This window comes from Eptesicus fuscus, chromosome 13 (assembly GCF_027574615.1).
Source record: "Eptesicus fuscus isolate TK198812 chromosome 13, DD_ASM_mEF_20220401, whole genome shotgun sequence".
Classification (NCBI taxonomy): Eukaryota; Metazoa; Chordata; class Mammalia; order Chiroptera; family Vespertilionidae; genus Eptesicus; species Eptesicus fuscus.
The window spans coordinates 29142729-29155897 of record NC_072485.1 but is presented as its reverse complement, the minus strand read 5'-3'; the positions used below and the strand labels follow the sequence as shown (position 1 = coordinate 29155897).

The 13169-nt window shown below is 39.4% G+C and overlaps 1 protein-coding gene across 3 annotated transcripts in view; it reads left to right on the top strand.

Moving 5' to 3' along the window:
* Nucleotides 1-10431, top strand: part of TMEM135 (transmembrane protein 135) — a 238274-nt gene extending 227843 nt beyond the window's left edge. Inside the window, exons 14-16 of one of the 3 annotated variants that reach the window (XM_054724637.1) lie at nucleotides 668-735; nucleotides 2399-2539; nucleotides 9854-10431. In XM_054724637.1, the coding sequence (XP_054580612.1) occupies nucleotides 668-735; nucleotides 2399-2531 (201 nt within the window). In that variant the 3' untranslated portion in view covers nucleotides 2532-2539; nucleotides 9854-10431. Of the gene's footprint in view, nucleotides 1-667; nucleotides 736-2398; nucleotides 4952-9853 lie in introns of those variants that run through there. The other 2 variants (XM_054724636.1, XM_054724638.1) reach the window with 2 other exon arrangements.
* The last annotated feature ends 2738 nt before the right edge of the window (nucleotides 10432-13169 follow it).

The window sequence follows — 13169 nt, the reverse complement described above, 5'->3', positions numbered from 1 at the left end:
CAAGATAGCTTGCAAGTTTCAAATCATTAAACATATTAACTTAATGGGCCAGTTCCTGTTTAGGAGCACAACAATTTTTAGGTTTAAATAGAGTGCAATTTTTATAGGTGAATTATTACTTTAGTACCTTGGCTAAAATGGCCCAATTTAATTATACTTATTTTAGAAAAAAGATATAATCATAAGTAAGAATAATTGCATTTCTACAATATTATTTAGGCAGTGAGGATAAGGGTAAAAATTTTGCTTAATAGAGGCATTGTTCAATCTCTTTAAATCCTGTAATCATCATTACTGATGTTAATGGTTTTAGGGCTGTTGGAAAATTTTGGGGACAGCTTTTATTTGCACTTTTGCGAAGTATTGCTGCCAGCACAATAAACTTATAACTAGTGAAGTGCCAGCTACCTAATGGGTATTCAGTAAATGCTTCCTGATAATACAGACTTAATTAACTCAATGATTATTTCCCAAGCAATATTCACAAAGACTCTTGATAGTTATCAACTTAAACATAAATACCTTTTTTTTTTTATTATGGTCATCACTGTCATTTTTAAAACACAATGAGCAATAAAAATAGCAGTAAACTACTCTGTTGCCTAAGACTGCTGATAATCTTTGCCATTTACTAAAGGAAGTCTAATACCGAATACTCTCATCTTAGGCCGTCATGGAAGTTCAGAATCTGCGACCATCTTACTGGAAGTTCCTTTTAAGGCTCACCAAGGGCAGGTAAGTGACTGAGATGTTTTAACTGGTCATAGAAACAAAGTAAGATTTTTTTTTTTTTCTCATAAGAAAGATCTTGAATCTTTTGGTCTCTTTGCAGGGATATTCTTTTATTCGTAAAGTAGGGTATCTAGATATAAATAAAATATGACCAGCTTAATAAGAATAACAAGGGGCATTCTTTTAATGAACGTTATTTTGATTACTTTTCCCCTATATTATTTTAGATATTTTAAGTGTTGTAGATTAATATCATGTTGATTTGCAAATTAGTTGCTACATAACATACTTAAGTCTCACTTTTAAAATGTCTGATCTCTTTTTTTTTATTAAAAATATTAAACAGCTTCATAAGAAATCATGCCTAAACAATGAACTGATTTCTATTTTGGAAAGACAATGGTATTCTTTTCCCTAATATTGTAACCATACTGTCCTTTATCTTTATTATCTTATTCTTTTTTGTCTTTGTTAGCATTTCCTTATCTTAATTTAATTCTTTGGGAGGAAGCTTGACCTCCTAGAAAGACCATGGGCGTTGGAGTCGGATAGGCCTAGGTTTGTCAGCTCTGAGACCTTTAGCTGTGTCGCTGGTGGGGAAGTTGTTTATCCTCATGAGCCTCAGTTTTTTTCTTTCTACCATGAAACAATAATACATACTTTGTAAGGTTGTAGGAAAATCGAGATGTTGATAATAGCACTTAGCACTTAATAGATACTCAGTAAATTGTTGCTGCTATTAATATTACCACTATTAGTAGTAATAATAGCAGACAGTTATATAGTGCTTATTATGTCCCAGATATGGTTTTAAGATACACACATATGTACACATACAACTTCCATGTCCATACATGTGTGTTTCATCCTTAAAATAACTATGACGTAGGTACTAAAAACACCCCGATTTTACATATCTGAGATGCACAGAGATGTTAATAGCTTTCCAGAGTCACACAGCTAGTAAACGACAGACCTGTGATACGAGCCCGGCAGTCTGGCTAAAGCCTTCCTTTTAGCTTAGAATAATGATGCTGGCTAATGACGAAGTGAATTTCACTGCTGTCTTCTCCAGAAGGAAGTGCTGTGGACAGGCCGGGAGACCCAGTCCTTCCTGCACAGCAGCTAAATCTGTGTCTTTTAAAAACTTTGTCTCTCTTAGGTTAGGTGACGGATAAAATGAGGGTGTGCTTTAACTCTGTTGAGCCTATTAGAATTTTGAAAACCTGTGTGCTGTTTATCTTTTAATTATTAAATATTTGCTCATTTGGATGTGTTTTCTGTTGGTTGTGAGACATTAAAATCACTTATGAGAGAAATTACATTTAATATCTTTGCCTCGTTAATGTTAGCCCATTCGTTGTTTTTTTAGTTTCTTGTGATTTCATCCATCAGAAAAATGGTCATGAATGTATTTTTCTGTTTGACATTATCTATTAGAAAGGGTTTGAAAGAATGATGGTAATCTGGGGTTTCCGGCCTGGGGATTAGTATCTCCTTAAAGAAAATATGGACAGTGCACCTTGAGGAAGAGTATCAGAGTCTGCCAGTGAGTCTTTTGCCATGTCAGCCTTTTCTCTTTTTTCATCTCATAAGTCAGGTAGAGTGAATCATCTCATTTTATAAACTCATTAAATACTTCTTTACTGTGTCCTCTGTTTTACAGATTTGCTGTCATGAACCGAAAAGTCCTTGATGTTTTTGGTACTGGTGCATCTAAACACTTTCAGGATTTTATCCCTAGGTTGGATCCAAGATACACGACTGTAACACCAGAGTTGCCCATCGAGTTTTCTTGAAGATGGCTGTAATTTATAATGTGTCTTAACGTTCCATTATTTTATCCTGAAGAGTTAATTATGTTGAACAAAAAGAAGGGGGCCCGAGCTTGAATTTCAGTGTTATTTCAATGAGAGATGCTCTTTTTTTGTTTGTTTTTCTTACCAATCAGAAATACAGAAGCTTTTTAGGAAAGTGTTGCTTAATAATTAAGCTCCCTCTGTAGCCAGAATCTGATTCTAGATCACTGTAGTGGTTGACATTATGATATATAATTGATTAAATTATGTCAACAAGCAATATTAAATAATCTATGTAAAAAATAAGATATACTTAAAATTACTTTAAACGATGATTTTAGTTCATTCCAGTATAATTCTTGGCTAAAACTGAGAATATTTCTATATTTTAGGATACAAGGCTCATGGGTACATGAATTTGGTCTGTATGTCTTTGGAACTTTTGAATTGGTAACTTGAGTAGTGAAATGTTATGGGTATGAAGTGACTCTTCACAGACAATGCTGCTTTAGTGTAGAGCGATTTAAGTGGCCATTCTTACTTCAGGGATTCAGAGGCGGGTCTCTTACTGTCTGGATAAATGCCGTGGCATCCACACTCTTCTTCCACGGGCGCCCTCATCTCTCTCCATGGTCAGCCGGGCTGTTTTGCAGCCCAGGCAACCTATGTGCTGATGGCAGGTTAGGTACAAATGGAAATTGACGTAACTGATAAAATTGAAATGTATGGTTTAATCTTTTGCAGAAGCATTACACTTGAATATTTAAAAGCAAATGAAGTTACTTTGAAACCTCCTGTAGGTTTGTTATGTTTGCTTTCATTTATAAGGACTGCATTTTTCATAGCTAAATCTGTATGCCATTGTCGACTTAGAAGGGATCAACATGCTATGAAACAAAAATAGTTTGGGCAGGTTTGGCAGTTTTGTTTCCTCTCAGCTCTTTCACTGACACAGTGGATGTTTTACAACTAAAAAGTGTAAAAATCCAGTGGTTGTTCAAGAGTTCACTATGTCACTAATGGCATTCAGGTTCTCTAGCCTCTTCAAAAAACCATTGTCACCATTTTTACTCCTATTAGAAATAAGAAGTGACAGAATCCGTCACTGCTGATTATGAGTTAGTTCAAGACAGATGTGATTGAAAAACCATCACTCTTAGGGTTTTTCAGGGAAAAGTTATACTTTTCTAAGTTAGTCAGAGGCTTAAGTGGTTGTGATGTCTACAGTTAATATAGGGGTGATGGTATATTTTTAAATATAATTTTGTTGCCAAAAAGTTTTAAGCCATTGTAAGTTAATTATGCAGTGGAACTTGTGTTGCAACAAGAATTATAACCCAGACTTTAAAAATGCTTAATCCTCCATATTCAATTTCATCAAGCCTTGTACACTTCTGTTTACATGTAATCCTACCCTTGGTTGTTATGGAAAATTGAAACCCAACAACAAGACAGACTCTGGTGCCATGGCAACAGAGAGCGACTCTTTAATTTGGGCAACATTTTGCATTGTGGTTAACTTTTCAGAATTGACTTGTCTCTTAGGCAGTACTGTTTAAAAGATCATTTTGGTTTCAGCCTTCAAAATTGATTAATAAATTAAGTTCTAAGTTTTTATTCACTGGAATCAAAATGGTGATTAGTACTGGGTTTACTTGTAAAATGGAGCATGACAGCAGTGAGAAAGCTCTGCTGCCGGTACCTCATTTTCTCCATTTAGAAACTGTTTATAACATCTTCCCGCTGGTTCAAAGAAAAGACATTTTCATCCATAAGTTGTTTTTATTGACATTAAAAGGCTATGATATTGGAAGACAAATTCCACTGAAATATGATGGGGTTGGTGAAATTTTACTGGTTTAAAAGGTGCATTTCTATGATTTACTTTTTTATTTCTTTTTTTTTTACACATGACAGTCATCTTCTATTTTATATAAAATGTAAAATGAAATAACCATCATGAAGCAGAATGCAATAGTGGATGTACAGCTTGAAGGATTACTTAACTGATTTGCACTGGTGACTAGAGAGGCGGGTTTGACTTGCTTGGGATTGACTGCAAAGTGGAGTTGTTTGAGCAAACACAAAGAAAGTATTTTTGCGTTCCTGATGACAATCAAAATGAATCTCTCTCTACCTCTAACTAATCAGGTATTGACTGACAACTTGGCATCATAAATAAAGTCAAATATATGTCTCCATTCCAAAATATGTTTTTAGTCCATTTATACACTGAAGAAATTTTGCGTATGGTAACTTCCCACCAGAACTGATTGTATTAAACATTAATATGCCCCCTTACATTTCTTACATCTTTATGTCAATTGAAAAACAGTGCATTGGAGTAATTAGTGGTATTCTGGTTGTTTCATTGCCATTTCCTATATTAATAAAATCCTAGAGTTAGTACCAGCCAAGTACCAACTGAACTTATAACAGATTGTCTCAAATCTGTTGGATTCCTACCAGTTTTTCATCAGAGAGTTTAAGTCCATTTTATTACTCATTTCTGCAATAAAACCTTTGGTTCAGTTATGTTTTTTATAAATTCCATGTTTACTTCTATAATTTTTTTCTTGATCTCTAAATATTGTCACTCAGCTGATACCAAGTTTATTTTTTGCCTTCATTTGTTGTTTAGTCGGTTGTTATTAATTTAAAATTTTATTCTTTGGTCTCAGATTTTACAATTTACTTTTTTCTAGAATGAACATGTCTTTTGTGATGAAACCCAAATTGGTTCTTGTCACGCAGTGTTTTCTTGTTGAGCTTGAGTATCGTCTCCTTATGGATTGTGTCTAGGCTAACATTTGATTTAGTTGTTAATGCTGACAAAATTCCTTCTGCGTGTATTTTACCACATCCCCGAGTTTCTGAGCCCTCTGCCAATGCTTAGTTAATGAGAATCAGTTCCCCTGACCCTCGGGGAGCTTCATTGCTTGCTGACCTGGCATCCTCCCGTGGTGGCGTCCTCCAGGCAGGGCAGAGGGCGCGCGCCCCCAGGGAGCAGTGCCCCGTGTTCTTGCTGCCTTTGAACCCGAGAAGCCACCAAGTTCAGAGTCCTTGAACGCTCCCTGTGATTTATTTCCATTTGTATAAGTAAAAAGTAGTTTGACAGGGCAACAAAATCATGCTTACATGGATGGCGTTTTGTTCCATGAAGGCAAAAGTGTTCAATTCCTGAACTGTGACCTTGCTCAGATACCTGATGAACTTTATCTCCCCAGCACCTTGAACTGCTGCTGACTGTCTCCTCATATTCATTTTCAGATAGAGAATTTTAACTGAAAATGAGTGACCAAGAAAAAACAAACAATGAAAATATAAGAAATGAATATTGTTTATATACATATGTATTAACTTCATAGAGGAAGGGAGAGGGAGAGAGTGATAGAAGCATCAATGATGAGAGAGAATCATTGATTGGCTGCTTCCTGTACGCCCCCTACTGGGGATCGAACCAGAAACCCGGGCATGTGCCTTGACTGGGAATCAAACTGGAACCTCCTGGCTCAACCACTGAGCCACACCTGCCAGGCGAAATGAATTTTTTTTGTAGGACTGGGCAGAAACCGAGAAGTAAGTAGTGTTAGCTTAATTGTGGATGCCAGGAGCCTGTTCGTATAGTTACCTCAGCCCTGTTCCTTCCTCTTCATAGCCTTGTCCTGTTGATGCTGTTGATGCCTTAGCTAGCTTTGCAAATCCTTCTTGTGGAATTAGCAAGGAAAGGGGTGTCAGGGACTGAGGTGACCCTGAGATGAGAAGGCCGGGCTTGGATCCTGGGGCCCTGTGGTACTTCCCTCAGCTAGCATAGGGGGACCTCGGGTGGAGGCTGTGTTTCTGTTTCAAGCTCTGCTCTCAGGCGACTGTAATAGCTCTGTAGTGTGAAAGGGGTAAGGACAGAGAAATGTGACTGACGATGGCGGGTGACCTCTGGAAGCGGAGGGGCAGGAGGTTGGCCATGGTGTGGCGTGTGTCTTCGGGCTGCCGCGTGGAGAATCGGAGTGTGTGCTGTTTCACACTGAGAGAGAAGGAAGTGGCTTTTATTGGAGGAAAGCATTAATATCTGGTAAAGCATTAATAGCTGTCTTGCTCTCTGGTGTGGCAGCTCTCTCTCCTCCACCCCTGTGCCCCAGCTCGCTCCTCCCCTCTTTCCGGGCCTTGGAATCTTTATGTCTGACCACTTGCTGCCCTTCCGCACTCCTCATCCCGCTTCTTCATGCCTTTCTTCTGTGGGCTGCTGGGACAGCCTGCAGCTATGCGTCCTGAAGGAGAGCGCTCTGTCGCTCCTGTCCGTGACAGCTGGTGTGTGTGGGGGGCTCTGAAGGAAACATCTTCACGTTCAGAGACTTTTGATGTAACTGTGCATTTCTTAGGCAGGAAGGGATGGAGGATAACTGCAGATTATGCATACAGACGTAAAAGGGTGTTCATCTGTATGCGGGCCCTTTAAATCCAGGACAGTCAGTCTCTTCTCAGCAGCCCCATAGCATCACCCGACTCTTGCTGTGGTTACAGGGAAGGGACAGAAAGAACTCCGTTGCTATTTCTTACTGCTTTCTACATTATTTTCCCTAAGTGAAATCAAATATTGGGCTCTATCCTTGCAAACCTGAGAATCGCAGTAATAACACTATCTATCTATCTATCTATCTATCTATCCATCCAGTCCACAGCAGCAGCATCAGGCCAGGTGCAATTTGTACTTTTTCCAGCACACAAGCCACTGTGCTTGCCTGTTTGTTTTGTTGTTGTTGTTGTTCAGTCTGTTGCCCACCGCTACCTCTCCCTCCAGAGCCTCGTTTCTAGTTTTGTCAGAAACCCCCAGGCTATGGGCAGTAGGTAGTTCTCTGCCAGCCTCCGCATCTCCAGGGAGAGGAGGTCCAGGCTTGCACAGGGGGCCTGTGGACCTGTGTTGGCCGAGGTCACCCGGCAGTATGACTTTCCTCTGCCCTGAATTTGGACCAGGCAATTTCTGAACCCCATTTCCTCAATGCCTGTTGAACTTCTCAGTCATCAATCAATCCCTTAAGTGTATTTTCTTTTCAGATTATTTGGTCCACAAGAGGACCCTGTGGCTGCAGAGAGGGATTGGCGCCAACAGTCTAAAAAGGTTTAAAGCACGAAGTAATCCTGTTGTTGGTCATTATGGGATGGGGTGCCAAAAGGGATGGGTGAGGAGATGCAATAAACACATTTTCAAGTCTCCCCTCTTTCCCTCTGTGTCTTTCTTTACCTTCCCAAGCCCGCGCTTTTCACCACATCTTTTCCACTTATTTCTGCAGTTAGAGAAGTACTTATAGGGTGGGGAAAAGTAGGTTTCCAGTTATTCCTATGGAAGATAATACCACAGTAGTAATAATACAAGAATAACCTCAGTGTTCCATGTACTCACAACTGTAAACCTACTTTTGCCCCACCCTGTATTTTCTCGTTTGCTTCAGGGAGAATTGGAGGGGCGATGTTGGCTGACACTTGATCAGGGAAGAGCCTGCAGGAATGTTGTTGAGTCTATAGAAAAAGAGGTCGCTTCTCTTCTCCTCTTCCCTCAGAAGTGAGCCCGAGGGATTCATTCACAGTAGGAGTATTTGGAGCCGTGTCCCCGTGACATGTGTGACAGGTGTATGCTATCAAACGTGGCGTGCTGAAGAGACAGTCTGTGAAGGGGGCGGAAAGGGATCCTCCCCGGCATTAAGAAAGCAGGGACCGTGTCTGCAGCCTTGTTACAAATAGAAACCTGCCTGGAGGCCAGTGGTCAGTGGAGGTATTGACTACTCAGGGGTTTGGCTTTGTCAGAGCAGTCGGTGTTGGTGGCAGGAATGGTTGGAAGGCCTGACGATGCTTAAGAAAAGACAGCAGTTATTTCCTCCCTAAGTTAGAAATGTACTGAATGTGTTGAGAGGTTTTATATGAATACAGTTTTTAATCATCCTTTTGAATTTAATTTGTAATGTAGGTGAACTCTGTCCTTGCAAACCTGAAAACTGCAAATTTCTTCAAAACTACAGAAATTCAGTCGCATCTAGGTCTGAGCCTGCAGTTTTTGAGAGCCTGTGGTTCTCAGGGATATAGTCAGGTTCTCTTCAATCCTAGGAGGGCAGGATAGATAAATCTAAAAACTGGAGGGATAATTGAATCGTTGGCATCTTTTTTTTTTCTCTCGCTAGAACGCTTCCTGTAACTTGGATTAATGTTCAAAAATGGGAATGCAGTCAGTTATTAATTGCCCAACTACTGGCTGTTTAATCCTCTTCCTTGCTGATCAAGCACTGATTTTGTTTAAAGCAGCAAGTTGCTGAGCCCCAGGGGAGGGATTATATTTTTTCTAGGCCTTTCATGTCACGTCTTTCTTCTTGTCCAGATATGTTTCCAACCTTCCCTCTGACAATGGTCACAAGACCCATTTTGGGCCAATAAGATGGAATGGAAAACCGGGGAACTCCTGGAAAATTTTTTCTTCCTTGATTAAAGAACTTGATTTCTTGTTCAGAACACCAGTTAATGGGATCTGGATCTGTGGCAACAATCTTGCAAATATGAGGTGAAAAATACAAAGATGAAAAACCACCGTGTCAAAGATGTCAGATCAGAAAAATGGAGGGAACCTGCCTCCCAGATGATATTCTTGAGCCACTGAGTCAGTGCCAGTAACCACATACCTCAGAGCGTTTAGACAACACAAACCTCCATAGCTCAAGACTGTATTAGTAAAGGATTCTTTCAGCTAAAAACATTTCTAATTGACACATTCCAATCCTATGTAGATCAGGCCTCAGATTCATTTCCCAGGGTATGCCTCCCTCCCTTGACTTGAAAGATCCCTTTTCCTTCCCTTCTCTATGTTGTATGTAAACTAAAATATTCAGCATCTCCTCTTCGAAGGTTCTGCTGATCTTTTATCTCTGTCTTCCTGAAGCAGTTTGCTAGTACCCCTTCCCCCCACAGAACACATTCCAGTTGATTTTGATTAGCTGCATGCTCTCCCATTGCTTCTTTAGATTGTGGTATATATTTGAAGAGCAAAGACCACAGCTTATTCCCCACCTTTCTGCCTAAATCGGGTTTGGGGCGGGCTATGGTGGGAGATGGTAGTCTCAGCAACTGCCTGTTGAATACATGCTAAGTCGGTGGCATCTGCAGACTGAAAGTCTGTCCTTAGCCTTCTCCATAAAAGTCTGGAAGATATTATCCTTACAAATGATTTTGTAAATACTCCGGGAAATTGGCTTCTACTGCCACTCCAGCAGCTAAGCCAGTTTGGCTCCAGGTCTTTGAGAAATGATTTGTCATCTGTTTCATTTGTTTGCTTTTTCCTGACACAGCTGGAATTCTGGATTGTTCCCCACTTAAAAAACTGCCAAATCCAAACCAGAAGTAGACAGGGCAGGACCCAGGCTCTTCCTTCCCACTCGTCTTCACAGGGTAAAAGTCATGGGCAGGTTACCCTTTGTGTATGTTTTTTTCAATAGCCCATTAAGATGATTGTTTTCCTGTAACAGAGAGGATCTTAAGATATTTGAGAGGGAAAGGCTTGGGATCGTTCTTATCAATAGAGGCAGGTCCCTTACAAATAGCTTCTTATCATACTTTTAGGGGGAAAAGAAGGAAACCACAATGTCTGAGGTGCCTTTGACATGTAACAAGTTGCTTACATCACATTCAGACCTCACAGCCTGTGAGGTGGATATTATTGGTGCTGTTGTACCGATGGGAGAACTGGGAATCAGAGAGGCTGGTGCTTTGCCCGGTTGGCAATCCTGGAATTTGAGCTCAGATCTCTAAGAGTTGAATGTTTGTTTGTTTTTCTCCCCTCAGAACATAACTGTACCTCTTCAGAAGTGGCATCTTCACTCCCTTTCCGTAAAAGTGATCATATAACATTGTAATAAAAATCTTGCCTTGGAAATGGTTTTGACATTTACTTTGACCTCAGATAGAAGAACAGGAACTGGAATTATCTTCTCACTTGAAAAAACTTGAAAGAATTACTGATAAGATATATAAAACAACAGTTTTAAGACACTAGACATCAAGCACTGCAGGGCAGTAGGCTCGGAGAGAAGAAAAACAAATGGGTTGAGTCCTGTGCTTGCCCCAGCTGATTGCAGCTCCGGGAGAGAGCACCACAGCAGAGCCCAGAGGTCTCCCTGAGCTGAGGAAACACACCTGGGGTCCAGAGAGACCAAAGTGGGTGAGGCTCAGAGGGCGGAGTACAAGAGAGGAGTGCGCTGCACAGAAGGAAAGCGGAGGGATCTGAAGAGGGTCCCCTGGGAGACTGTTTGCCCGAAAGGAGACTGCTGAGGCTGCAGAGGGAACCACCATAGGAGTTTACACAAAGCAACGCCTAGTTTGCGTTCCTGCTAGCCAGAGTAGAAAACTCTGTAATTCAGAGGGCTCTGGATAGGAGAGTCTGACATGTTTTGCTTCAGTAGGAGAGCAAAGTTAGCCATGGTCCAAAGGCTCAAAAGTATCAAACCGTTTAGAAGTAACAATCTCCTAGAACAAAGTATAAGAATTTAGGGATACAGGTATGTTAAATATGCAACAAGGTAAAATTGAAAATGTTTGGCATCTAATAAAAAATGGCCAGGCATGCGAAAAGTCAGAAAATACAACCACTAAGAGAAGGGGGGACGGGGGAGAAGAAAAGGAAACAGACCCAGAAATGACACAAATAATATAATTATTGTTTGTACAAAAGGGTATTGTAACTACATGCCACGTAGTCAAGAAGGTAGTGGTCAAGAAGTAGAAAGGAGATTGAGCATGTTAAGTAGAGGCACAGAAGATATAAAAAGGATGAAGAAATAACATGAAAGAGATGAAAAATACACCTGAGATTTAAAAAAATACACTGGGTAGAATTAACAATGAGTAGAAAGCAAAAGAAAAGGTTACAGAACTTGAAGACTTATCAGTAGAAACTACTCCAAACTATTTGAGTTAAACATGACAAGCAGTGGTCAAAGCTTCCATAAACAGGGCCACTTCAGGCAGCCTGGTAAACAGGAGAGGACGTGGGTGTGAGAAAGGAAAAGGTATGGAAAAATGTTTTTATTTTGTGTTTTCGTTGCCCTTCAAGTCATTTGAAGACCTAATGTCCAACATTTAAAAAAAAATGATGAAAACTATAAATCCACAGATCCAAGAAGCTTAATGAATTCAAGGACAAGAGACACAAAGACAGTTGCACCAAGGCACATCTTAAGTTGGTTTAAACCAGTAATAAAAGACAATGCACGGGGGAGGGGCAGTGCATGTTACATACAGGGAAGGAGCTCAGGTAAAAATGGCAGGAAACTTCTCATCGGAAACAGTGGAAACCGCAACACGGTGGAGCAACATCTTTAACATAACGATAGAAGGAACAAAACTGAACCTGTCACCTAGATCCCTGTGTTCAGTGAAGATACCTTTCAAACAAAGAGGCCAAATGCTTTTTCAAATATCCAAAAGCTGAAAGACTATATCATCGAAGACCAGTACTACAAGAAGTGTTTTTAAAAGTCAAACAGATATAAAATAATGCCATGTGGAAATATAGTAAATATATGGATAAACATGAAACTTTTATATTGTTATTTTTAAATTTCTTTGAAAGATAATTGACTACTGAAACAAAAATAGTAACAATTTATTGTGGAGTTTATAACACATGTCAAAGTAAAACAACTACACAGTTTAGGAAGGGAAATGGAGGTGTAGTATGGTAATAGTCTTAGACTATACATGAAGTGGTGTAATATCACTTGAAGGAAAACGGCAGTAAGTTAAAAGATGTATAGTATAGCTCAGGTAATCCCCCTCTCCCCCCAAAGGAGTGTTATAACTAATAAGCCAGCAACAAGAACAAAAATACATGGAGTTAATAAGTATTCAGTTAATCTGAGCGAAAGAAGAAAAAGGTGGGGAGTGGGAACAAAGGTAAAACATAAAATAAATAGCAAGATAATAGATTTACTGGTAAACCCCAACTATATCAATAATCACATTGATTGTAAATGGTGTAACACTCAATACAAAGGGAGAGATTGTCACATTGAGTAAAAAAGGCAAGGCTCAACTATACTGCCCACTCGAACCCACTTTAAGAATAAAGAAACTAGGTTTAAAATAAAAATATAGAGAAAATACATCATGGTAACAATAATTTAAAGAAAGCATATGAACTGAAGTAATAGTAAATGGTTTGATTTCAGAACTTGAGAATATTGCCAAGATTAGGATTAACATGGTTGTTTATAATGATAAAGTGTCAGTTTAACAAGAGGAAATTACAATCTTAAGTGTTTATGTGCATATTAATTTCTCAATATGTGATAAACTACATAGAGAAAAATAACCAACCCACACATATAGTTGCATGTTTCAACACCTTCAATAACTGATAAAATATGTAGACAGAACATCAGTATTTTGAAGACTTGAAAGCCACTATCAGCCATCTTGACCTACTTGGCCTTTAGACAGCACGCCACCTAGCAGCACAATGCACATTCTCTTCATGTACATCCAGAACATTTCCAAAAAAGACCATATTTGGGGCTACAAAGCAAGTCACGATAAAAGGTTCAAATCATACAAAGTATATTCTCTGGCAAAAGAAAAAGGAAAATTAGAAATCAATAACAGATCTGG